This window comes from Mauremys mutica, chromosome 18, assembly GCF_020497125.1.
Source record: "Mauremys mutica isolate MM-2020 ecotype Southern chromosome 18, ASM2049712v1, whole genome shotgun sequence".
Taxonomy (NCBI): Eukaryota; Metazoa; Chordata; order Testudines; family Geoemydidae; genus Mauremys; species Mauremys mutica.
In genome coordinates, this window is record NC_059089.1 from 17,011,729 (window position 1) to 17,036,901 (window position 25,173).

General features: G+C 42.7%; 3 protein-coding genes across 10 annotated transcripts in view; 2 read left to right on the plus strand and 1 right to left on the minus strand.

Annotated features, from left to right (window-relative positions):
* On the plus strand, positions 1-15,924 carry PHYHD1 (phytanoyl-CoA dioxygenase domain containing 1). Of its 6 annotated transcripts, none has more exons than XM_044993223.1 (12): positions 1-125; positions 1,120-1,278; positions 1,916-1,991; positions 2,188-2,235; positions 5,316-5,371; positions 5,549-5,611; positions 5,709-5,730; positions 6,604-6,732; positions 8,904-9,020; positions 9,399-9,525; positions 10,576-10,657; positions 15,739-15,924. In XM_044993223.1, the coding sequence occupies exons 1-11, from the start codon at positions 93-95 to the stop codon at positions 10,619-10,621; spliced, it is 876 nt and encodes a 291-aa protein (XP_044849158.1). In that variant the 5' UTR covers positions 1-92; the 3' UTR covers positions 10,622-10,657; positions 15,739-15,924. The 6 variants fall into 6 exon arrangements, with proteins under 6 accessions (XP_044849158.1, XP_044849159.1, XP_044849157.1 ...); XM_044993224.1 differs by lacking the exon at positions 15,739-15,924 and adding an exon at positions 10,763-11,597; XM_044993222.1 differs by lacking the exon at positions 15,739-15,924 and having other exon boundaries at positions 10,576-11,597.
* DOLK (dolichol kinase) lies at positions 11,735-24,460 on the minus strand. 3 transcript variants are annotated; one of them, XM_044993211.1, is made up of 2 exons: positions 24,195-24,460; positions 11,735-17,789 (listed from the first exon to the last, which is right to left on the minus strand). In XM_044993211.1, the coding sequence occupies exon 2, from the start codon at positions 17,690-17,692 to the stop codon at positions 16,103-16,105; it is 1,590 nt and encodes a 529-aa protein (XP_044849146.1). In that variant the 5' UTR covers positions 17,693-17,789; positions 24,195-24,460; the 3' UTR covers positions 11,735-16,102. The 3 variants fall into 3 exon arrangements, with proteins under 3 accessions (XP_044849146.1, XP_044849148.1, XP_044849147.1); XM_044993213.1 differs by lacking the exon at positions 24,195-24,460 and adding an exon at positions 23,058-23,260; XM_044993212.1 differs by lacking the exon at positions 24,195-24,460 and adding an exon at positions 22,776-23,006.
* The window catches only part of NUP188 (nucleoporin 188), a 50,748-nt gene continuing 49,827 nt past the window's right edge, over positions 24,253-25,173 (plus strand). The window contains 1 exon segment of the mRNA XM_044993097.1: positions 24,253-24,354. Within this exon segment, the coding sequence (XP_044849032.1) occupies positions 24,275-24,354 (80 nt within the window). The 5' untranslated portion in view covers positions 24,253-24,274.

Sequence of the window (25,173 nt, forward strand, 5' to 3'; positions counted from 1 at the left end):
TGAAAGAATCACGTGGAGAGGGGGAGTTAGCTGTGCAAGGCTCTGGAGGAATTACAGCTTACTGACATAATCACTGTGAGGCTGAATCTGCAATGGCATTTGTAACCGAAGAACAGATCCAACGGGTAAGGGAGGAGAGCAATGAACTACTGCATCCAGCAAGTTGAGTGTGAGTGTGTGTGTGAGATACAGGCTGATAGTGCTGTACTTGTGAGAAAGGAACAGATCTCACTAACCCACATTCCTGTCCAGTTAACCAGTAATTGTGTTTAGCAAAATTTGCTTTGGGAACATGTTATAGTCTACTCCATTTTGTATACTGTATTATCTGAGCACTTTTTTTTTATAAAGAGTTAACGGTTCAAGTCTGCAATGTCTAGAGAGCTAATTTAATTTTCATAAGGGATTGATCAATCACCCCTGAGAAATCAGCACACATTCTCAGTTAAGTTTAGAACAAGTACTTTTTCCAACCTCTCAGTAATCTTGTTCTAATCCTGAAACAGAACAAAATTGCATTGTTCATTTTGGTAAAGTTTGTGTTTAGCAGTTACTTAATGTCCTCCTTTGGGGAAGAGAGTTTTAAGCCATGAGGACAGTAACAAATGCATATTTCATTTGGTTCCTAGAGCCTGCTGCATGTAGGAGTTGTAATCTCTTTCTCCCTAACCACAGCCTGTGAATCTCTTACTGATTTTCTTTTTCCAGTAGAAATTTCCCTTTTTAAAGAAGTGAGAATACAAACATTACTCATTAAGGAAATTATTAAAATGAATCCGTAACAAACTTGTATAATGAGAAAGGCTGGTTGGTGTGGGTTTGGAGGGTCAGGCAATAATGCAGATTATTAGATGCACGTTAAAAGAGGTCTATGATGCAAAGTACAGTGTATGAAAAATGCACTTTGCTTTACTGCATTTCCACTAGCAGAGAAGATCTCCACGGATGTAAGTCTGATCCAGCATCTGGATGTAGAGCCCAAGAAAAGGGCATTACACCAAACTGAAGACCACTGACAGCCAGGAGGTGCACCTTTATTGAATGTAACTGCTGTCTCTTAAGTGTACCATAGAATGCCAGCCACTCTGTCCCCATCTGAACTCTAGTGCTCTCTTCTAGTTCCATGAAGATGGTTTCCTTGTTTTGGAAGAGTTTTTCACCACAGAAGAATGTGATGCCATGAGGGAGCAAATACACAAGATTATAGCCAAGATGGATGTGCCACCCCACTGCCATACAGAGTTCTCCACCAGCGAAGAGGAACAGCTCAAGGCACAGGTACAGATAGGTGCTTCAGACAGAGGCGAGAAGGGGCAATCTAAATCACAAATTACTCCTGAGGTGGTTAGCAAAGGGCTAGTTTGTAACACTAGGCAGTTCAGGAAAAAGGGTTTTGTTCTTGCAAGGAGGCATGTCTGAGCAGGAGGCTGAGAGCTACATACTGCTGAAGTGCAATCTTGCCTCTGACGAGCACTCTCTATACTGCCTTGGGCAACATTTTGTTGGTGATCTCAGGAAAAGCCAAGAGAGGAATGGGTCGCAGAGGCTAAACGTGAAGAGTCCCTGCAGAAAAGGGTTGAATGTGTGAGAGCCTCTATTGTTACTACCTATACTATACTGGTTCCATGGATAAGGAATATCTCAGTCTCCAGGGCTGTCACATCAACACTTCTCACAAACCAAAACCCTTCTGTTCACCCGATATGGGGTGTCTGCAAAGGGCAAGCTAGAGCCCAAGAAGTTTAGCACAGTCCAAAGCCTCTGTGTGAACTACTGATGTCTTTATTCTACTTTATTCTTCCTGCTCTCTTGATGGGGAGAAGATGCAGGAAAGTACTAGCTCCTTGCTGGAAGTGTTCATCGAGATATACTCTCTAGGTTATTACCATTGCTGAGTCTCTCTTGTCTCCGACAGGGCAGTGCAAATTATTTTCTAACCAGTGGAGACAAGATCAGATTCTTCTTTGAGAAAGGAGTTTTTGATGAAAAAGGTAAAAGTTACCTATCATCGGCTGTAATGGGCTTGGGGTGGATGGGAAGAAATGTAAGCAATCTGCTAGTGATCCAGGAACTTTCTTAAAGGGATAAGGTGGCTGAATGACTACTTGGGAGAGAGGGGAGTTCTAGGCGCTGTTGTTTACTCTTTGTTTTGTTGCATCCTCTTTAATTCAGCACTTGGTTTCTTAGGTGACTTTCTTGTTCCAAAGGAGAAATCTATAAACAAGATTGGCCATGGTATGTATGAGCTGTGATGCTTTTGGAGAGAAAATATGCGGTGTATTTTCCAGAACTAAGCATTCCTTCAGACTTGTCTATTGTGAATAATGCCAGCACATTACAAAGAAACTGCTCTCCTGAGTTAATGTTTTAGCTAAACATGGACTCTGCCCGTTGTATTAAAACAAGACACATAGATTTAAATTCTCTTGCCTTGACTACAGCCTCCTCCTCTCTGTTCTATTGCTTTTGTCATGCCCCTGTCCACTGAACATTATTGCAAACAGAGGCGGCTCTAGAAATCAGGCTGCCCCAAGCAGCGCGGTGCGCTGCGCCGCCCTTCCCCGGTCCCGCGGCGGGTCCCCTCTTCCCGCGGCTCCGGTTGAGCTCCCGCAGGCATGCCTGCGGGAGCTCAACCGGAGCCGCGGGAAGAGGGGACCCGCCGCAGTCATGCCTGCGGCAGGTCCACCGGAGCCAAATGCCGCCCCCCCCGGGAAAGGGCCGCCCCACGCGCCTGCTTGGCGCGCTGGGGTCTAGAGCCGCCCCTGATTGCAAAAATCCTCTTCTCCTCCCATTGTGGCCCACAAATCCCTTCTTTGCAACCTTGCTCTGTCTCTTTCCCTCACCAGCATCAGGTTCAAGTTTCTCAGATTTAACTCTAAGCCTCTGCCCAGCTTCACTCTGCCCACATATCAGTTTGCTTCTTCCTGTGCCCCCTTTGAATCCTTCCACTCTCGTATTTGTGCTCCCTTCTGTGTTACCGCATGCTAGGAAACCTCCCTGTCCCTTGCCAAAAGGCTTCTCATTTCCCATTTAAATCTCTTTTCAAAAGCCACTTGTTCCACAAGGCTTTTATAGTTTTTTAAAAGGATCATTGACCTATATTGGCTGAAGTTCAAACTTGTGTATCTCTCATGCAACAGATTGTTTGAACTGTACTGTCTTTGTCCAGTCTAGATTGTTAAGATCCTTAGGACAGATTATCTTCTCTGTTCTGAGCACACTGCTAGCGCTCAGCAAGCTGGGATTCTTCACTGTGACATTGCCAGCAGCTTCTCAATCTTACAGGTTTCCAATGTGTCCTATTTCCCCTCTTCCAGCTGCTAAAGAACTAGCTGTATCCCTTTTGTTTTCAAACAATACCTAGAGAAAACATAACAGGGTTCAGCATTTTTATCTCACAAACGCAGGAACCTTGCCTAGATCTTTCTCCATTAAAACTTGAAAATCCAGTATCTGATCTCACAGTCCTGCAGTATCTATAGGGAAAACAATGTCCCTAAAAAACAAAACAAAAAATAAACAACTCTTCCCACCCTCTCTTTGTCCTCTGCTGTACTGCAAGTGCTCCTTCAAGAGGAAACGGAAAACACAGATAGCATCCTCCTCACTCAGGCCTAACTGCAATTCCAAGAGGAGGATTCATTTTGACCTATTCTTCTGCAATTTATCCACTTATTTTCTGTCTAGTCACTTTCTTGCTCTGTAGCAGTCTCTGCTGGGTTGAGTAAACTGACTGAACAGCAAATTCTATCCTCTTTAAGAGTGATCCTGAATCCAAAGCATTTGCTTCCAAGTTAAAAACTCTAGGGCAAGTTAAGGCATTCAAAGAGCACTGAATTTGTGCTCCCAGTTCTTAATTTTACATATGATAAAAATTTGATGCCCCATGTTTCATCTCTACAGAATTTTCTCATCATGCTGTATTCAAACTCCAAGAACTGTAGTACTCTGAAGGACATGGTCAGATAATTGACTGAGTTTTAGAGGCCCAATGCTCACCTTGATGGCATTTTTGTCTGTCTGTAATGTGACAACTTTTGAATGCAACTGATCAATTCCAAAGTTTCCAGGGGAAAATGCATACATGGAGCGCCTGCCATCTCTTTAGCATAATTACAACTTCAAGCACTTCTGATATTGTCTATAGATCAAACAATGGATTGTTGGCACCCACTCATGCCTTCTGCTATAACAAGTCTGTTTCATCTGTCACTGTACCCATTCTCCCTATAGTTCAACATGCTGGCAACCTGACAGACTTCTCCCCCAGACAAATAATAATGTGTGGAGGGAAAAGAGGGCAAGAACACAGTGCCTGGCATGGGAGGAATAATGGGGGATCCTGGGCTCACAGAACCACTGCTGGAGGGAAAATTGGGGGATCCTTGTATGAAAGGAAGGGGAGATAGAAGGCTCACAGCCCCTGCAATGGGTGGGAGGAGGAGTGGGGGGGCATACAACCCCTCGTGTGGGAGATTGGGGGACCCTGGTGTGGAGGGGAAGCCCAGAGCCACTGGCATGGTATAAGTGGGAATGGTGTTGCAAAAATAACTGATGGCATGCGGGGAGAATGGAGGACCCTAGTATGGGAGGAGGAGGGAAATGGGGGCCACTCAGAAACCCTGGCAGGAGGGAAACTGGAGGGGTGTTGCAGGGAGGGCCTGAAATAGAAGGGGATGGGAGAGCATCACACAAGAAACTTGCAGGTGGAATGGAGAGATGCCTGGACCGTGCACTGAGTTCAGCCTATAGACGCAACAAATTGTGCAACCCCTTAGTAGTATTTATCTATCTTAGGGTTGTGTATAATGCTCCCCATCCTAATATCTAAGCTCTTAGTATCTGCAGCGCTGTACAATCTATTTGGTTTTCCTTCAGAACATACCCCAGAAATCTCTTCCAACCTATTTTTTGGTCATAGACCATTATTTTCATATAGCCGCAGTTTGTCGTAAAGGAGACTGATATCTTTGTCCGCTAAAGAAATTCATTATATGATTTGCAAATGTCAACAGCACTTATGTGTTATCTCCATCTGATGAAATATTTTGCCTAATTTACAATCCATAAAAAAAAGCTTGAAACAAAAGGAATTTGTCTAACCCAGACCTTTTAGCAAAAGGAACGAGGCAGACATGACGATGGGCACTGTGCACACTAAACTGATTCCTGAAAGGGATGCAGTTTGAGCCTGACAGACACATTCTGAAGGGTAAGACTGCAAATACACATAATTGTGTTTCCTCAGAGTTTAAAGGGTCCCTTCTGGAAAGGAGTTATAGAATTTTCACTAAGTGACAACTTCTTTCCCTCAGCTTTGCATGCTTATGATCCCATCTTCAAGCAAATCACTCACTCCTCCAAAGTGCAGGTGAGCAGAAGCTTAAGTCACTTGAAAGAACTCAACTATGTAATCGTTTAGTTTCAAAACTGTATGCTCAGAAGGATGAGCCCTCTCCTCATGAAAGGATTTATAAGAATTCTCAGCAAGCATTTGCTAAATTCTGACCAGAGAACTGAAGTGTTATAACTTTGGGATGTTCCACAGGAGTTGGGAAGAAAACTGGCCCTTGAGAAACCCGTGGTTGTCCAGAGTATGTATATATTTAAGGTACAGTAACTCCAATCTCCTATTTACTCATGAAAGAAGCCATTTTAATATTTTCCAATTTAATGTTCTCCTCTTCTTTCTATTTTTCCTCTTCCAGCAACCTGGCATTGGTGGTGAAGGTAAAATTCATACTACGTCTGTACTAGGCTGCAGATATTATGTACCAGTACCAAGGTTTGGAGGAAGGGAATTCAAGTAGCAGGAGAGGTGGCCGTGGCACAAACTGGTCACTCAGTGAGATTTTTCAAAGCTGCCTAAAGGTTTGGATGCCCAGTTCCCGTTAGAAATTACTGGGAATGGGGTGTGAAAATCTCAGGGTTCCTTTCTATTTCTGTGTGGGCAGGCAAAGAGCTAATTTATATCCACACTAGGTTGAAGGGTGACCCAGTCCCATGTGTTATGATTGCAGCGGGGGCCGATTCTCGCAACACGCTTGAGATTCCCAAAGTAGTAAGATGTCAGGGAGATGGGAAAGAACAAGTGATTGGGGGAATTTCCTAACTGTATGTCAAGCTTCCTTGTCTTTCAGGGATTGCTGTAAACCAAAAGTTATTCCCATACGCCTCAAATGTGACTTGGAATAAGTTATCCTTGCTGTACTCCCCCTAGAATAAATGGGACATGAGCTGAGAATTTATTGGGAAGGGGACAGTATCAGTCTCTCCCCACACACTATCAATAGATATACTCACCCACCCCCACCTCTACAGAGGTGAGATTTTCCAGGGGATGATGTTTGTCTGTCTGTCTGTCCAGGCTGGTGGTAGTAGCATGCACACAGCCAGTGAACTTCTGCATCCCTGTGACTTGGCAGAAATGGAAACCAGCGGTGTCAGGAGCATGCATACTCTCTGTTGTCACTTCTAGGAGGATTCATACTGCAGTCACAAGAGGGCAGAGAAAGGAAAGGCAGAAAAGCCCCATAGACCTTCCATTACTCTTAATTCAACAGTCTTTAAAATGTAAGGTAACCAGGTGTCTGTTGGTTTCAGTGAGACCACACCAGGATGCCACATTTCTGTACACAGAGCCACTGGGCAGGGTTCTGGGCCTCTGGATAGCTCTGGAGAACGCCACACAGGAGAACAGCTGTCTATGGTTCATCCCTGGCTCTCACACCAGTAAGATTCATATTATTCTGCCATACACTGAAATGCACCCTTGGCTCCTGGTTACGGGTGGAAAGTAGCACAGATTGTACTGTGTCCTCTGAATCATACAGTGGTTACATGGCCGCATCCAGCTAGTGGAGACACCATCATACTTTAGGGAAACTTTGTTTAAAGCAACATCATTCCCTTTGTACTTTTAGGGGCCAAATTTCTAATCCCACTTTTAGCAGGCTGGCTCAAATGACTCATTTCCTTTGCTGCTGGTCACTAGACCAAGGATTTGTGATTTTAATCCAAAAACATTCCTGGAAATCAAAACTTGACGTTATTTCTGACTCTGACACCAAATGCCCAAGTTTAATGCTGTACTATACCCATACAATCTGCTTAAAGTACAGAGATAGTGGTACCTACAATCTTATTGAATTTTTACTTATTAAATCCAGACCTTGCAATATTAGGATCCACTTCTGGTGTTCCTGAAACCCTTTCAATTTAGTATTACTGAGTAACTTCCTTCAGCAAGTATCTGACCCTTTCTTGTTCAACAAGATTTGAGCCCTTCACAACTACTCTTTGATCCTTCAAAAGAGTCTTCTTTGCAGTGCTACAGACCCTTACTTCATTCCGGAGCTTCCTACAGCAGCCTTGAAAATGCTTCTCCACCCTGACCTGGGCTGGAAGGAGCAGTTTCTCCAGGTTCCTTCAGGTTAGGGATAAGCACAGTGAAACCACTTTGCTCATTTTTATTTATTTAATAAAACTTTGATGCTGCACTATATTTATATTGACACCCCCATCACCCACCCCCCAGCTTTAAACACAGATCCCTTCAGGATATATACCCATTAACCTTTTCGGTTGTCCTGGAACAAGACTAAGAATATTGCTACCCCAGCTTGCTCTGTGTAAGGGGAGGAAGAATAAAAATCTTGCACTTACCCGCCTCCCCTCCGCCCTCCAACACTCGTCTAAAATTCAGAAAACATGCAAAACGAATGCAAACTTTGAAAACAAGAATGAACTGGATAGCGTCCAAGAGATCAGAGAGCAATCAGTGGACTATGACAACACATAGGTTAGGCCAAATCAAAATACAATTGGTGTATTCTCTCTTTCTTGACAGATGGAAGTTGCCATGGGCTTCTAACTATTGGTGCACATTTTACACTTTGTATACGTCTAGCATGGGAACTAGTTAGCTCCAGAGGCACTGTTTATCCATGTAATCTCAAACTTTAATGTGCCTTAAAACAGGTACGATCCTCAGGTCTCTCTTAAAAATAAATAAATTAAAAACAAAATGAAGCAAAAGACATTCTTCCCTGAGAAATCATAAAGCTTTGCACTTTGTTGTAATCACAATTTGTGCCTAAACTCAGCATATGGCTCTGTAGCTGCAGTTAAACATCTGTACTGTTACAGAAAGGAGAACGATGCCAAAGATGCGTTTTGCGTAAGTGGAGGACTCTGCTCAGAAAGCACTGCATGTTTTTGCAGATAAGGGTAGCACTAATGTAATGAGGGGTTTAAGTTTTCCAGTCAGTGCAGCGGCTATGATTGCAGAGGTTAACCAAAAAGTATTGGTGGCTAACAGTAGTTAGTCGATATTACACATTTTATAGGATCTGCTAACTGAACAAGCTCTCCCAGAAAGCTCTGTACTAAAATATATATAAAAAGCTGTGTGTACGCTTTTATTCTTGGCAGATATAGAGATTATTAAGCACAAAATAATATGCTCAGCTTTGTTAAAATAATAAGCAACTATTATAATTGATACAAGATTGTTAAACTAATTAGGTGCATGTGCCCAAGAACCTTGGACAGTAGGTGCAAAATGCATAGGAAAGGAAAAGTAGGGTTTGTCATGAAATAAAGGCATTTAGAGAGTTTCTTGTGCATGGGAAATGGGGTAGAAATATAAGGAGTGAGTTAATGCTTTGGAGCAGAGCAAAGATGTCCTTTCTGCAAAGCATGATTTCCAGACTGGTAAAGTATTAATTCTTTCCTTTTTGTACTGTGCTGATTAATCTTTGATTATTAAACTTGATCAAGCTTTTGTTATTTGATTAATTAAATAGTCTAAAATTGAATCTTAACACAGAGGTTTATTTACTGCCCAGTTAAATGATTCATTACGTTTTTTAAAAAAAGTTTTGTCTACTGTGGGATTGCAGATGGCATCACACGGAGAATGGTCCGAGCCCCGCCAGGAACCATACCATGCACACAGTTCGTCGGCTCTGAGCAGACTTATCAAGATAGCCAGTTTATTCCTGTGCCCATCTGCAAAGGTAAAGATTCATCTGTAGAACCAGTGAAAATGCAAGAGAGATAGATGCAGTCACACATATTCAGTTTTAAACCACAGGCCCAGAGGGAATGCAATGATGTATTGCCAGTGCAGCCCTGATGCCCCGGCTGCTGCCAAAGGGTTATGTGAAGAGTCCACAATGAAAGAAATTGATCGCATAGAACCAAAGCAACAGTACAGTACATTCCTGGAGCCTTCCCAAATTCTTAGCATAGGAATCAATGGGCTGTATTTCCCAAGTTTGACTTTTGTCTCGTTATCATGACAAACCTTTCAAAGACAGCAACAGCTCCTCTTGTATGGCACAGAGGAAAGAGATGTTCCAAAGGAAAGACAGGTGTGTGTTTATTTCAAACAGGTGGCCTCATTCTCATCCATGGAGAAGTTGTCCACAAGAGTGAGTTGAACAGCTCAGAGTGGTCCCGCCATGTGTACACTTTCCATCTGATGGAGGCCAAAGACACCAGCTGGAGCAAAGAGAACTGGTATATAGAGATCCTTCAGTAGCAAAAAAACTGCTGGAAACTGGAGGCTTTTTAAAGCTGTAACCATTTAAGAAGCTTTTTCCCCCCACCCAACAACCCCAGCTCTTATCACCCCATTTTTGTGTGACACCTACAGAACTGTGCTAGCTGCAGCTTTGCACTCCAGTGTCAATAGCAGTCTCCCAGGACAATTTCCCTGGCCTCTGTAGCCAAGGGTTGTTTTTCTGCTAGCCATATAATAACAGCGCTGTAAGGTCCTCCAGCAAAGGTGCAGCAGAGGGCCTTACAACCATTCATTAAGCTCATAACACCCCTTCAGGGAGGATAAATACTAATATCTGTAGTGACTGTGGAATTCCCTACTGCCACAGAACAGGATCAGCTTGATTCCTGCCACATACAGAGACTGTCTCTTTGTGCAAGTTAGAGTTGCAGAATGACAGGTAAGGATCTCCTGAAGGCCGGCCTGGGAGAACAATCCCTTTTAAGAAAGCAGCATAAACAATGAAGAATATGATCCTCCCAGCCTAAACTGAAGCTTTTGTAACGAGTATACTGATGAAAGCATTAAAATGCATACATCTGACAGAGGTTAAATGACTTAGGGTCATACATGATATCTGTAGCACAGCTGGGAATAGACCCCACATTCTGGTCCTGTGTTTTGATCACAAAACCCATTCTCCTTACAGAAGTTTGCAACCTATGTCTGAAGCACCCTCTGGGTACAGAGTTAGATTAGAAGAAAGTAATTAAATGCACTGGGGAAAGAGGTAATGACTTCTTACAGTAAAAGGTGATGAATGCAGGTGGAAAACCAAGATGTGAACCTCTGCTTAGGGATGTTAAAAGTTTTGTAGAGTTTCCTTGTGTAGCAAGAGATTGGACATACTGGATTGAATCTGAGGAAGTGCCTGTTAAAGGCTTCCCATCAGAACTGTTAATTTCTGCATCAGTGGTACCCAAGTTAGAACTGATCGTGTGTCAGGTAGACCTGGGGCTGATTCTGGAATTCTGTTTTTACTTAAGTGTTTTCTCTTCTCTTCTCAGGCTTCAGCCAACTCCTGAATTGCCTTTTCCACCTCTCTACACCTGAAGCTAATGTTGGCCATTGGAGTCAAATGGTTGATTAGTGAGTAGATTCCATTCACCTTTCTCAGCCACCTGCTGCTGTTCTCTTCAGATACAACTTCACCGCCCGCTTTCATTTCCCAATATTCATTTGTCCTCTGCACAGAAGGAGTAGCTTCAGGCTGTGTGCATGACAGAAGAATCTTCACCCACGCCCATCCAGCGCTGGCTTTACTCAGAGCATCTGTGCTACGTGTACACTACTCATAGTGAGAACAGTCACCTAAAAACCACTTTTGATGGGTAAATCTCTTTAGTCATATGAACTGACTAGTAAGAGACCATTGTACCTTAACTTTGGGACCCACTGAGAGGCACCTCCTTTTCAGGATACTCAAAATCTCAGTATTTTCCCCTTGTACAACCCAAGTCAAGAAAATTTCTATTATGTTTATTCCATTTCTGTTGTATTACCCTCATGTTTACAGAGTCTTTTGGAGGTTATGCAGAAGGGTTTTGTTGTACCACAAACAAGTTAAAACCTACCCTGGTGCAATTGCAATGGATTAAAAGAGAAGTCTAGAATGGGCAGATCAAAGCAGGGAGCCTACATTTCTTATTTTTCCTTTTAAAATGCTAAGTAAGAGTTACTGGGGAGTGGTATGTGAGGAGATAAGACAATCCCTAGACTTGTAAACCTTTACTGCATACATTTTCAAGGAGAATTGAGTAACTTTTGATGCATATTGAAGCTGGAATATCAAGAATAAAAATAACACAAACACATTTCTCTTGTTCGAAGATGACAGTCCTGAAACCTCCAAAAAGTGTTAGACCACAATACATAAGGGTAAAGACATACAGTGATTATGCCTTTAACTCCCAGCATGCATAACAGATGCTAGCAAAGAGCACATAACACTGTAACTCTTCTAGGCAGTATCATATATGGGCTACATTACATCAATCTGAATATTCTAAATAAAACTAATTTAAACAAAGTGATAGAGTCTATTTTATGTTCCTACGTACCCTTCTAGTACTTTCACTGAATAGTCAAACTAGCTTTTTTTAGCAAATCTATGAAGAGTTACTAAATGAAGAGAGAGAGGACTTTTCTTCAGTTTCAGTTCTGGTGGAATATATTTTATAACAAATAACAAAGGATGGAGTTATGTATTTTGTTTAATATATACAGAGAGAACAGCTACTCTGAAGTATCCATACACAAGACTGGAAATATGCTTCATAAATTTTCATGTCACCGTATATTATATAATTGACATACCCCCAAAAGCCAACTTCATAGCTTATTACAGGGATGCTCAAGTAGTTTACTTCATAGTTATTGAATTCACTGTGACAGGGAACAATAATACTTCACACTTATCCAGTACTTTCCCACCACAGATCTGAATGCTTTACAGACACTAAATAATGAATCTTTACAACACCTCTTGGAGGTATTATCCTAGTTTTACAGATGGGTAAACTGAGGCACAAAGCAGGAGTAGGTCTGATTGTGGAGCCCTTACTCATGGGAGCAGTCTCAATTACTTGAGTAAGTGCTCACTAACATGTACAAGGGCTTCACTATTTAGCTTTAAGTGACTTACCCCAGATCACACAGCAGACTTGGGAACAAAACCCCTGGAGTCCTGATTCTCATGCTGTACTCTCTAAACAATATTCCCTCCTATTTATTATCCTTTGAATGCGTAATATCAGTTTTATGTTTTAAAGCTGAGCTATCAAACATTGAGACAATAGAAGCAATGTGCAGACTAGAGGAAGGGGGGATTGGAATGTGGATAAAACTGGTGGCAACATTATAAATGGGATTATGTAGGCAGCAGGAGCTCTAGAAACATATATGCAAATATAACAAAAACAGGAAAAAAGATTGAGTAGCAATAGTACATTTTATTAATAATTAGTCTCCATGGGTGAATTTTGTGTTCAGAGAAATTGCAAGAGCATATATTGTGGATCAGTTTAAACCCTTAACATCAAGGGTTTTATTGCTAAAATTAATGCATACAGCCCAGCAGTATCTTCAGCATTTCAACTTGATTTAAAAGTTTTAAAGTCATCTATAGAAATTAATTTTAAGCCTTTATCTTAAATGTAAACTAGATGTTTTGCTTATTTTAAATAGCACTAACATTACCATTTCCAGTTGGTGAAAGCTATCTACCTTAAAAAAAAAAAAAAAAAAGGAGACAGCTGTACCTGACTATATGGGGTCTCTATGCAAAATATATACATCTCTGGACTGATATTTAATATACTTGGGAAAATACACAGAAGAACTTGAGATAGTTTCTAAGAGGTCACTTGAATAGAATCAGCTGCCAACAGAACAGACATTCTCAATGATGTTCATAGACTAGATGAAAACAAAATAGTGCAGATGATTTTGCATTGTTGCAGGAGGAATGGACTGAATGACCCAAGACATCCTGTTGTCTCAGGCTCTGTATCAGATTAAAGCAGGTTAGAAATAGATTTCTGCCACACACAGCTCCAAGCATTATTGCTACATTATTTTTTTCTAAGCATGATGCCTACCTCTGGTATTTGTCTCAAACACCCATTGCAATGAAGAAATAGATTAAATTCTTGAGTTTATTTATGGTAAAAACTGCTCTTAAGTAATGGCTGGGACTTTGCTGGGTGGAACAAGAGTGCCAGTTTTAAACTGAGCAGCTAAAACAGGTTCTGTAGGTCAAACAGGATTTTTTGATGCATTTGAAATCACTGCAGTAGCAGGAATGAATAGGCTGGGTAGGGATAACAGTGGTAGTCGTGCTCAGATTCACCAAGACTTCTATTAGAAACAAGAGTCTGATCTTTCCTACCTTTTTCAGACCTTGTTTTGATGTCAATAAGCAGGGGACAGAGTAACCTTCAGTTCTGGTGCTTTGTTTTATGGCTTTAGTGTTATATCAACCTTCCACCTGAATGCTCTGTTACCAAGTACAGAACACCAGATGGGTGGTAGCTAAGGCTTTTTCTTAGTTCTTGTGGGAAAAAGACCCCACCTTTCTAATTAATTTTTTTTAAAGTAGCATTTTCCTGGTAAGAAAGTTGGTTCATCTCACCTTTCCCTTCTGTGCTCTGCTCAATGTGATTTGAAGACAGATGTAGACAATGTCCTACTCGGTCGGTCTTGCAAGAATGTGAGAATTACTAAGCTGTGCAGCATGTTGGATTCACTGTTGCTAAGGGTCACTGTACTCTTGCACCATCCATCTCTCCAGGGCTGTTTCCTTGGAGCAGTGCCTCACAGCCTATTGCTCTGTTAATCACAGTCATTTTCTAACCGTTCTTAAAAGTCCTAGGAGAGATTCTGTAATGTGTGTCTCAGGAGCCAGGGCCCAGAAAGAGAAGGCCAAAAGGGTTGGAGGAGGGTGGGCAAGTGTGATACTCTCTCGGTTGTTCCAGGGGCCAGTGCAATCCAGAATGGTTGGAGGTGGTCTGACTCTGCTGCAGAGAATAACCAGAGCACACAGTGCTCTCTGGCCAGTCCTCCTGCTAACACCAATGCACTCCCAGTCCCAAACTTGGGGCTGCACAGGATGGTGCTAAGCTGCCTAGTTTGCCCCTATGTTGCCCTAGGGCTGGGGTTGTGCCCCAGGGAACCGCTGTGGCCCCTTTACATAGCAGAAATGTCAAAGATGCTGTAGTAGGGACCAGAATCAACTTCCCTGGACAAGAATTCTTGCAAGCAAATACCCTACCAGGTACTCCATGGGAGGGTGGAAGAGGCAGGATACAAATCATTTTAATCTGGTCCTAATGAAAGTTTTGCATGCTAATGAGAGAGGATTCCTAGAAGTAGAAATGTTTCAAAGGATTAAATATACAGAAATGGAAAGTTTTTTTGGCTATAAACAGTGAATTGTTTCGATTGTACTGAGTTATGATCCTAATTAAAGGGGCAGCAGCAGGTAGCTTTGCTCCTCAATTTACATTTTAATAGAAATACTGTCATGGATGATTTTTAATGAAAACCATTTGTCCAGATTTAAATGCACCCCCTCAACCCTCCTAATGATTTACAAACCAAACACTGCAGCCTGTACTAGTACATTTATGAAAACTAGAACATTACTTACTATAAACAGCTGTGAAACTGACTTCAGTGATTTTTTTTGTTCAAGCTGATAGAAATGCAAGAAGTAAATCAAACTGTATGAGTAGCAGAGAAGCACACTGGATTGTTAAAATATTTTGTTTTAATAATCTAATGTGTTACAAGTAATACAGGAAAGGATTTTAAATGTTTTAACCTAATCTCTCTTTAAATTGTATCTGGAAATGGGACTCTCTTCAATGGAGATTAATTTTTTAATGTAGCTTTTCTTTTTTAAATCACATATAAAGCAAGTTTTGTTCAATGTAATTTCAAGAGATCGAGAGCATGAAAAAGGCAGAACTTGGTTTATTCCAGAGAACTGGCAAGTAAATCAAAATTTTAGCCACAAAGGCTATTGTTTTCACTCTGCAAGCCTATCTATCCATGCTCCTCCAATAAACTACGTTTGACATTCTCTGTATTTGAAATTATTTTAAACAGAATAAGCATTAGTGCTGTTTTCAGTCTAGTTGGCAGAGGTCTTCTAATTTTGTAACAGGAAATGAGAGATGACGTGGCAGTCTTCATACAACTTGATGCTATGGTGCAGGTGGTGCACACCCTCACTGCAACAGCATGCTTTTATTGAAAGAGGCAGAATTCACATGGGCAATAATACAAGATGCCAGGACCCAACCCAGTGGCAAACTAATACAGTGCACAAGCTTTGTAGGAGCCTGCGCTGGTGAACAGAGAGACAAGGTGGGTGAGGTAATATTTATTGGACCAACTTCTGTTGGTGAGAGAGACAAGCTTTGGAGCTACGAGGAGCTCTTGTTGAGGTCACCAGAAGAAGAGCTCTGTGTAGCTCGAAAGCTTGTCTCTCTCACCAACAGAAGTTGGCCCAATAAATGATATTACCTCACTCACCTTGTCTCTCTAACATCCTGGGACCAATATGGCTACAACACCACTACATACATCTGGTGAACCGTGTCTATTTCAAACTTCTAAGGTAGCAAAACCAGGAAAATGTAATGACCCCGTCTTTTCCCTTCTAGTGAACTCATCTTTCTCACCCCTTCTGCTTCAGTGCATCCAGAAGAGACCTGGAAACAAAATCACTATGACTGTATATCTAATTCAGCATCACCAGCTATACGAATCACAGTATCACGTGGATGGTTTCCTGTTACTCCTCTGAGAGGATGCAACAGTTAGTGCTGCTTTAGCTATTAAATAATAAACAAAAAACAAACAGAAGCCTTTACTTTTATTGTAAATTAAGAGTTGAAGAACTATTTCCTTTCTGTCATTAGCTGTTCTACCTGCTATACCAAACTGGCTCAACTGAGCTCTCAACAGGGATGCATGGCTCATTATCACCCCTAGCTAGAAAGAAAGTCTCTGTTCCTGGCAATGTCTCTAAGCCATGAGCAGTATCTGGAGGTAGAGAGGTAAGAGCAGATTGTCTATTTGGGTAGTGTAGGCTTCCAAAAGGGAAACTAAGCTGATGGATCCCAAAATCCAGGCATAGCTGGTGTTCAGGTTCACTCTGCCATCAAAGATCAGAATAAGAGCCACAGCAATGATCTGAGCAAAGATGGCAGTCATTGTCCCTTCAAACGTCTTCTTTGTCCCCGGCCATTTGATTTCCCCTATTGTACTGCCAAAAATTGAGGCTATTGTGTCTCCCACCCCTACTGCCAGTACCCCAGAGTAGGGAACCAATGCTCCTGCCCCAGGCAGGGTACCTTTCGGAGCACAAGGCCTGGGGAACAACCACACTGGAAGGGACATCCCAACAAGTAGGTAAATGTGAGTCAAGATCAGAGGTCCACTATCTCGTTCATCCAAGAAGAGAGTGAGCAAGTGCCTGAGTGTTTGGCCAAATGGCTTGATCCTGAAGTATCGTATGTACTCTAAAAGGATAAACACTACCAGACACAGCACTGCAGCAATGTAGAGAAGCTGGTGGTCATAAATTAGGCCAGGGATGTAAGTAGCCACCATGATGAAATGGAAGTATTTTCTGGTTATGGTTGAAGCCTGGTGCTTTTTAGATTCAGATGATCTCTTGGAATTCTGGTAAAGAACCACCATGCATGCAGAGGCAGCCAACAGGGTCCAGTACACAAGGAGGTAAACTCTTGTCTGTGTCTGAACCAGAAACTGGAGCAGCCAGACCAAGGGATTCCTTCGAATCAGATGGTAAAGCCAAGGCATGAGGACCCCCAGTCCCAGCACTGCTGTCATCATGTGGAAAAACATGGAGGATGTCCAAGTTCCTGAATCCATGAAGAAGAAGAGAGCAGTGAAGAAAATTCCAAGAAGGACCACCCCAGCCACTGCCACTAGAAGGACGAAGTCTACAGGATCCCCTCTGCCCTCTATCACGTTCAGTGAGCGTTTAATGAGCTGTTTGAGGATGAAACTTATACCTCCAAGGACTAGTAATGCTTCCCCAGGAGTAAAACATCGAGGCAACAGATAGAGCAAGATCATACTGAGGTAGACAAAAATAAGCAGCACTTCCAGAACCTCTATCACTTCAGAAACAGTTAAAGAATACTTCATGGTATAGAGGATTATACTGCCAGCAATGCCTGAAAGTATGCAGGTGTTAGTTGGCACAGGCCTTGTGATGCCAACTGCTATTACAGATAGGAAGAGGGCTAGCACCATGCCTGTGGAGGCCACAACTATGCCAAAACGTTCAAAGTACACAATGCCAGCAGCCTTGCATCTCTCCTTCATCACAATCCCCAGGAGTGGGATGACCATACTAGCTGGTAGTAGGCCACTGTTAGCTGTCGTCCGAAACTGGAATACGGCCCCACCCAGTCGGAGTAGACGGTCCCATTTAAATTGGACATAAAAAGCCTGAATAGCAAGAGCAATAACACACCAGGAATACCGGTCCCAAACTACTGTGTGCACACACAACACAATGATGAACACAATCAGGGATTCCAAAAGCACTGGCTTGTTTAACATGGTTCCAGTCAGCGGCATCCTGTGATTTCAGAATCTTTACAACTGTCAGATTCCAAAATTTTCAATACAGTCCTTGGTCCATTAGTAAAAGTTCACTTTCATCCTACTGCAACGCCTATAAAAAACAAACAAAATAATAAAATTAAAGAGACTACTAGAATACCCAAGGCCTCCTCCTCATTATTTATTTTCTGAAGCTCAGTTGAAAGCTTTGATTCCTGTCATGAGAAAAATAAAATGAAGATGGAAATAAGTCAACCAGCATTTTCTACTGCTTTCAAAAATCAGAAAACTCAGCTTGCAATGCCATAGCCAAATCTCACAGTACTTTTATTCACATGCAAATAGTAAATACTTCTATTGCAGTGCCAGATTTTTCCTCTCTCTCCTGAAAGTATAGAAGGAATGCTTTATATTCTGCAAGGAGCATATGCAAGTACTAAATAGCAGCACTCACAAGAACTGCACTGGAAAGGGCACTTGGACATCTCTGTAAGTTAAAGACAGAAGAGCTTGGTGATGAGTTTGTTACAGAATGAAGTGAAATTAATGCACCCACATGCCATGGTGCTATATAAAATAAATATTAAAGAGATGAAAATATGCATATTTTCATAGGCAATCATTTTATTGATAGAACTGACAATACTGTTTCTACCATAAGCAACATTTGATCTTTTAAAACATACCAATTAAAAAAACAAAAAAATAAGAAAAACAAAACAGGGTACAAATTAATTGAAACACAAAACAAACAAATCAGAAGCAAAATGATGTAGCATGGCTACTCATGTGTTTTTAAAAAAGGAATTGACACTGTCAACTTGAAAACTGCTCAATTAAAATAAAAAGAGTTAAAGGTCGTTTCAGGTCTTCCCCTTGCCTCTAACTCCTTTCTTCTGATTTGCTGTGGATTTACAGTAACATTGTCCTATTTTTAAAAATATTTTCTCTCCAGTGTTGCTGTGTAAAAGGGAAAACTGACGCTACACAAAGCACTGTCATATATATAATATAAACAAACTGAGGGGAGAGAGTATTTTCTTTCTCCAAAATCTTTCAAGTTATAGTAATCTTAGGGGTTATTTCTAATTTTGGTAAGTAAAATTATGCAGACATAAATGTGACAAATCTATAGTGTCCCTTTAAAATAGCAATTCTCCAGCATTTTAACCCATCTGGCCTTTCTCTCCTGGTTAATTAGAGTTCTTTAGTAGTACTAAATAACTTGGAATTTCTGTCCAAGCTGATACTTTCTATTCAGTTATAAATATTAGCAAAAGATTCTAAACAAATGCAGAAAACACAAAACTTTGGAGGAAAAAGCCTCTGTGATAGAACAAGACATTAAATACTCCAGACTATTGTGCAAACTTCCACTTATCTTAATGTACATCTGTTCACCTTTGCCTCAGAGTGTCTCTCCTTTCATCTGTTATTAGTTTTATGACTGACTGCTTTACTTATTGCATCACCTTCTTTACCCCACTGTTTGTTCTCTCAAATAAGCAATAAGGCTTACATTATATGAGTACCAGAGAAAACATCAAAGACATAAAGAAAAAGAAGTGGTCACATGGGTCTAAACTGGACAGATTCCACTGTTTTTTGGAACTTGGCAATTCTAGTGGTAGCTAGGAACCACATACAACATATTTCTGTCTACAAAAGGACTACACAGTGTCCACTGTACCTTTGTATTAAGTTGTTTGTTTGTTTCTAAGAGAAGAACTGCTGGGCCACATTTGTTACAGAGGAACAGCTTGCATGTACCCTAAAAACACAGCTCAGACTCAACCTGAAAACTGGCCACAGTGTTCTATTTTACTTTAGAAAGTGTTCTAGAGATACAGTTCATACATATTCTCCCAAGTCAGTCTGAGTAAATTTACATTTAGATACTTAAGGAGTGGTTTACGCATCATTACAATTCTGAGGTGAAGCATTTGCTCCTATCCAGCTCATCCTCTCCCTACACTTTGCCTCAGCCTCTTTCCCAATTGCTGAAAGGGAACCTTTCCTAGCTTTCCTTTCCCATTTCACAGCCTTAGCTAGTCAGTCTCTTCTGCACAGATCTGTGCCATTATTAATAAACAAAAATTATTTTGTCATTAACAACATACATGATTTTTTCATCCAAGCATTAACAAATCTTATCCATAACCTGCAGTTGTTCCTTTAAAAGACCCATTTGTGTTGGGCTAATATCTTTCTCTGTGTTTAAGTCTGTTCAGATTCCAAACATGGTAACCACACATTATAAAATCTACTTATATAAGGCTTTCTGTCATTTTTTGGCAGTGAAAGGATTTCCAATACTTTATTTCTCCATGTCACTAGTGTTAGGAGATCTGTCCTTTTTCAGGAACTAGCGATCATGCATTTGACTGTTAGTAGCAAATGTGTTCTCAATAGGGCCTTTCCTGACTCAATAGCCTCCTTTGGACTGTAACCTAACAGAATCACTATAAGTTCTGTGGGTAGCCTAATTTTAGTTATTTTGAAAATTCTATATGCTACTTTCCTCCAAAATACCATTATTTTAGGGCATTCCTACCATCCATGCAGAAAGGTTCCTACTCCTTCACATTCTTTCCAGCATTTGACTTTTACATATATATTTTCTTGAGCTTAAATGGAGTGAGGTACCATTGAAAAAAATATTTTGTAATAGTTTTCCTTAGTGGTTACATCAAGTAGTTGAGGTTTTTGCTTTTCTATTTCTACTGTTCCAAAGGAATATCTGTTTTTAGATCCTTCTCCCATTTTTCCATAAAGGTAGCCTTATCTCCTAGATACATCAGTAACATTTTGTTATACCATGGGAAGATCAGGCCCTTTAAAGTGGCCTTTTCCTGTAATTCATGTTTCTCCCTCTTTAACAGTTTCCTAAAATGGGCTTCCTGCATGGGATATGCTATAATGGCTGCAAATAAGTCAAGACTGATCTATTAATATTCCTCTTGAGTTCTTTGATGGTATTAATTTCCATATTTGTATTACGGAATAGCTGCCCAAGGGTTGACCTTTTCACTCCCATATATTACACATTGGATTAGATAACCTGAGTTGAAACTCTAGATTGTTTCTGATGAGTTTAAGCAGGGAGGGAAAAGGAGCTTCTTCTTTTCTGTATCAAATTCCATATGTGAAGTGTAATTATGACACTTGGATTGTTTCTCTTGTGTTAATTTAAATCTTTTAGGTAACAAAAAAATCAACGCACTAAATTTATATTTACAATCCTGTTTTTCCATCTGATTTTCATCTAGTATTTATGGGTGTCACCATGGTACCAGGCTGAAAGTGATCCCAATTGAGCCATCCAATAATATATTACATTTGGTATTGACAATCAATGACCAACAATTTCAATGCTGTAATGAATGAAGCAGCAATGGGCATCCTTGGAAAACACCATAAGAAGACAAAACCTTGGGTCACAAATGAAATACTACCAAGCTGATGACAAACAAATGTGATGGGATCAGCTCACATATCACTGTCAGTGGATAAGGGCTGGAGACAGTGAAACAGTTCAAGTATCTGGGGGCAATCATCACTGATGAAGGATCAAAGGCAGAAATTCTGGCAAGAACTTTGCAAACAACAGCAACAGTGGCAAAGCTAAAGCCAATTTGGAGGAACAAGAACATCTCCCTGGAATCCAAACTGAAACTGCTGCACGCACTGGTCATCTCCATTTTTCTGTATGCGTGGGAGACATGGACCCTTACGGCAGGACTTGAATGGAAAATACAGGTAGTAGAGATGAGATACTTCCGTAAATCCTAGGCATATCCTACTTCGACCACGTCACTAATGAAGAAGTCTGTGACATCACCCAATGTGCTGAGTCATATGCAGGGCCGGCTCCAGACCCCAGCGCGCCACGCGCGCGCGTGGGGCGGCATTTTAACTGGAGGGCGGCAGGCGGGTCCGGCGGATCTTCCGCAGTCATGCCTGCAGGAGGTCCAACGGAGCCGCGGGACGACCGGACCTCCCGCAAGCATGACTGCGGCGGGTGCGCTGGTCCCGCGGCTCGTGTGGACCTCCCGCAGGCATGACTGCGGAAGCTCCACTGTAGGCGCGGGACCAGCGGCACGTCTGCGGGAGGTCCCGCGGAGGCGCGGGACCGGCGCCCGGCAGTGCGAGCAGCACAGCACGCCGCCCTGCTTGGGGCGGCGGAATTCGTAGAGCCGCCCCTGGTCATATGAAGACCTCCTGACAACTGTGAAGAAGCACAAACTGAAGTGGTATGGCCATGTAACAAGATCATCTGGCCTATCCAAGATCATCCTCCATGGGACAGTACAGGGGAAGAGAAGAAGAGGTAGACAGAAGAAGAGATGGATTGACAACATAAAAGAGCGGACAGGAATGGACTTTGCGGAGACTCAAGCACTGACACACAATCATCATGGGTGGAGACAATTGGTTGATTGCTCATCAATGATGGTGCCCCAATGACCAATGTGGTTATGGGAGTGATGATGACTGACAATCCTCCCTTTCAGAGTGGGTTTATGCAGAATTTTGTTCTTAGTATTTTAAATTTAATAATCCTTGTCTGAATTTTCTCCAGAGGTTTTTGGAATTTATATTGAGAGGGACTGAATATTAATTTAATTTTTGGCAACCAATACATTTTTATTGTTGCTATACAGCCAAGCCAAACTAAATGTATTTTTTCCCCAATCCAACAAATAATTTTTCAGTTTTGAAACAATGGGAGGAAAATTAATTTCATATAGTTAGGACAAGTAATCTGTGACAATTCTCGCTCACACAGGGCAAATACTGGCTTTGAGCAGCCCACTTCTGTCTGTTTCTAGATATAGAAAACGGGGCAAGGACCCATCAGTAGGAGAGGGCAGGGAAACCCTTATATGCAAACCAGAGGCGGAGGAACAGTTATTGGCCAACATGGACATTTAAGAGCTCCAGCCACCAACAGCAATGACACCTACCTACCATACCCAAATGGGAAAGTAACCAGTTCTGATGGTGAAAGCATCTTGAGAAGGCTGAAAGCCCAAGTATGAATTTACATATGTCTGCTACTTTAATGCAGCTACAGCATAATTTGAAAACTACTGACCTGTAGGTGTGTAATGAGGGCTATTTTATCATTATCTCCTCTTGCCTCAACTGTATGCCATTCCTTTCTCTATGATCTCTCCAGATATGAGCTCTTTGAACTCCAGAAGTTGGGTGCCACTTGCTTACATAGGGAACAGACCGTGTTATTCTCATACTCAAACATCTTCATATGCTATTTGTTCATATCAGGATCTACTTGTTGTTTTAAAGCCCTCCATGGACTTTTCCCTATTTGCCTCATGGGTCCTGCCTCTTTATATTTGTTTCAGTTAGTACAAACCTCCTGTTCTTTCATTTAGTTGCACAACTTCTCCTTTACAGTTCCTGACAGCTAGAGCAGATTGAATTTCTCTCCACGTCTGATATTCATCTGACTTCACATCTCAGCTAAAATAGAAAACAATTTCATTCTTAGCTATCCTACTTAATTTCTTTCTCTCTCCACTTTCTACTTTGTTATTCAACTCCCACTATGGTATTCTGGGACACTATACTGAAGACACTATGGAAGACAGAAGTGTATTTTATGTGTTTAGTGAAGCGATTAACAGCATAAAAAATCCACTCCTCCTGGAAGGTGCAGACACCTGGTATAAAACAAAGTATCACTGTATTAAATTACTCGGCTCCCAAGACTCAGCTTTCCCATCTGTTGAAAGTCCACAGTATGTCTTTTCTCACGGGATTATACAGGGCTTCACCAGGGTGACGTCTTCCCCGCAAGAAGAGGGGTGTTCTTTACTCGGGTTCGCTAACTACCTTCGGTTCAAATAGCAGTGAAGGCACCATGTTGACCAATAACTGTTCCTCCGCCTCTGGTTTCCATATAAGGGTTTCCCTGCCCTCTCCTACTGACAGGTCCTTGCCCCGTTTTCGAGATCTATATCGGATTTTCGCCCGGGGAAGCAGGTCGAGTTCAAGCCTACAAGGGAGTTTCGGGTTGAACTCGAGCTGCTCACCCGAATTAAAATGCAAGTGAGCAGCAAACCACGGGTCAGGGAGAAGACTCGGTGCAGCAGGAGAGACAAAGCGACCCTCTTCAAGAGCTTGCACCGTAACAGGCTCACCTCCGCGCTATACTTCTCGTGTTCAGCTTCACACCCCCACACGGGCCCTTGTATAAAACAACACCCCCAACCTGCCTCTGTAGCGGACACGCTCCCCTCCCACGGAGCCCCGCAGCGCACCTGGCCCCCATCTCACTCCACGCTAGCCCTACGTTACCCCGGGCTTGGCACCTCCACGACCCTACAGCGGCCATCTCGGCTCCTGCGCATCCGCGTACAGCAGCGCCCCCTATAGCCACCTCCACGCTACACTTCCCTTGACCCCTATATAACTCTATAGGGGACCCTTGTTGGGGTTCTCGCTATACACCCCCCTCCACCCGTCCATGGCATCTCGCTCACTAACTCACCTCACTGGACGGCGCCATCTTGCTGCCGGTGTCTGTCACATGATGGGGGGGCCGAGGAAAGAGCGGGTCCCCGTCACGTGATGCTGGCGCCGGCCGGTACAGCGGATAACGGGTCACGTGAGAGGGGAACGAAGATGGCGGCCGGCGGGCTGTGCGCGAGGTACGGGAACGCGGGTGCCGCGGAGGGAACTCCCCGCCACCCCCACACACCGGGGCTAGCGGCCGGGCCGGGCAGCTCGTAATTAAACGGCAAACGGGGTGGGGGGAAGGAGCAAGTCCTGCCCCCTCCCCAGTGCACCGTTCTGGTGTTTTCCCCCCAAAAGAGGCTCCTCCCCGTGACCCCCAGCATATCCGAGAGGCTCCTCCCCGTGACCCCTTACCCCGACCCCTTTCAACTGCTCCCCCAAACTGCCCTCCTCAGAAGAGGCCCCTCCCCGCTACCCGCCTTAGCAGCCACTTCCACTGAGCTCCCACCTCTTCCAAGAGAGCCCCCTGCCAGTGACCGCCTCTCACCTGAGGCGAATCCTGCCCTGGAGTAGAGCTCACCCCCTGCTGCCCAACGCACCCAGGGCCTCTGCCCACAAGCCCCAGGTAGCGGGTCGGGTCATTTGCTGCCCATTTCTAAGAAGCTGGGGTCGCTGACTGAATGGCCCCATTGGTGCCCTCAGATTGGCACAGACTCTGCTCTCTGCCCCATTGGGATGGAGTCTGCCCTGACACCAGAGTCCCTTCTCCCAGCCTGCTGCCTGTTACTGCGTTCCGCTGGGCTCTACTGAAGCCCACAAGCAGGGCTGCTCTGCTAGTGGAAATCTCTGCCTTGTTTCTCACCTGTCTAAATGAGCTGACCTAATGACTTCCTCTGGGCCTGTTTGCAAACATCAAAACAGAGGGTTCTCCATGTGGTCATGAAATCTATATGTGTTTTAAGACCTTAATCCATTGAAGAGCTCTTGGAAATAGTGGTGTATGGGGGCTGAGG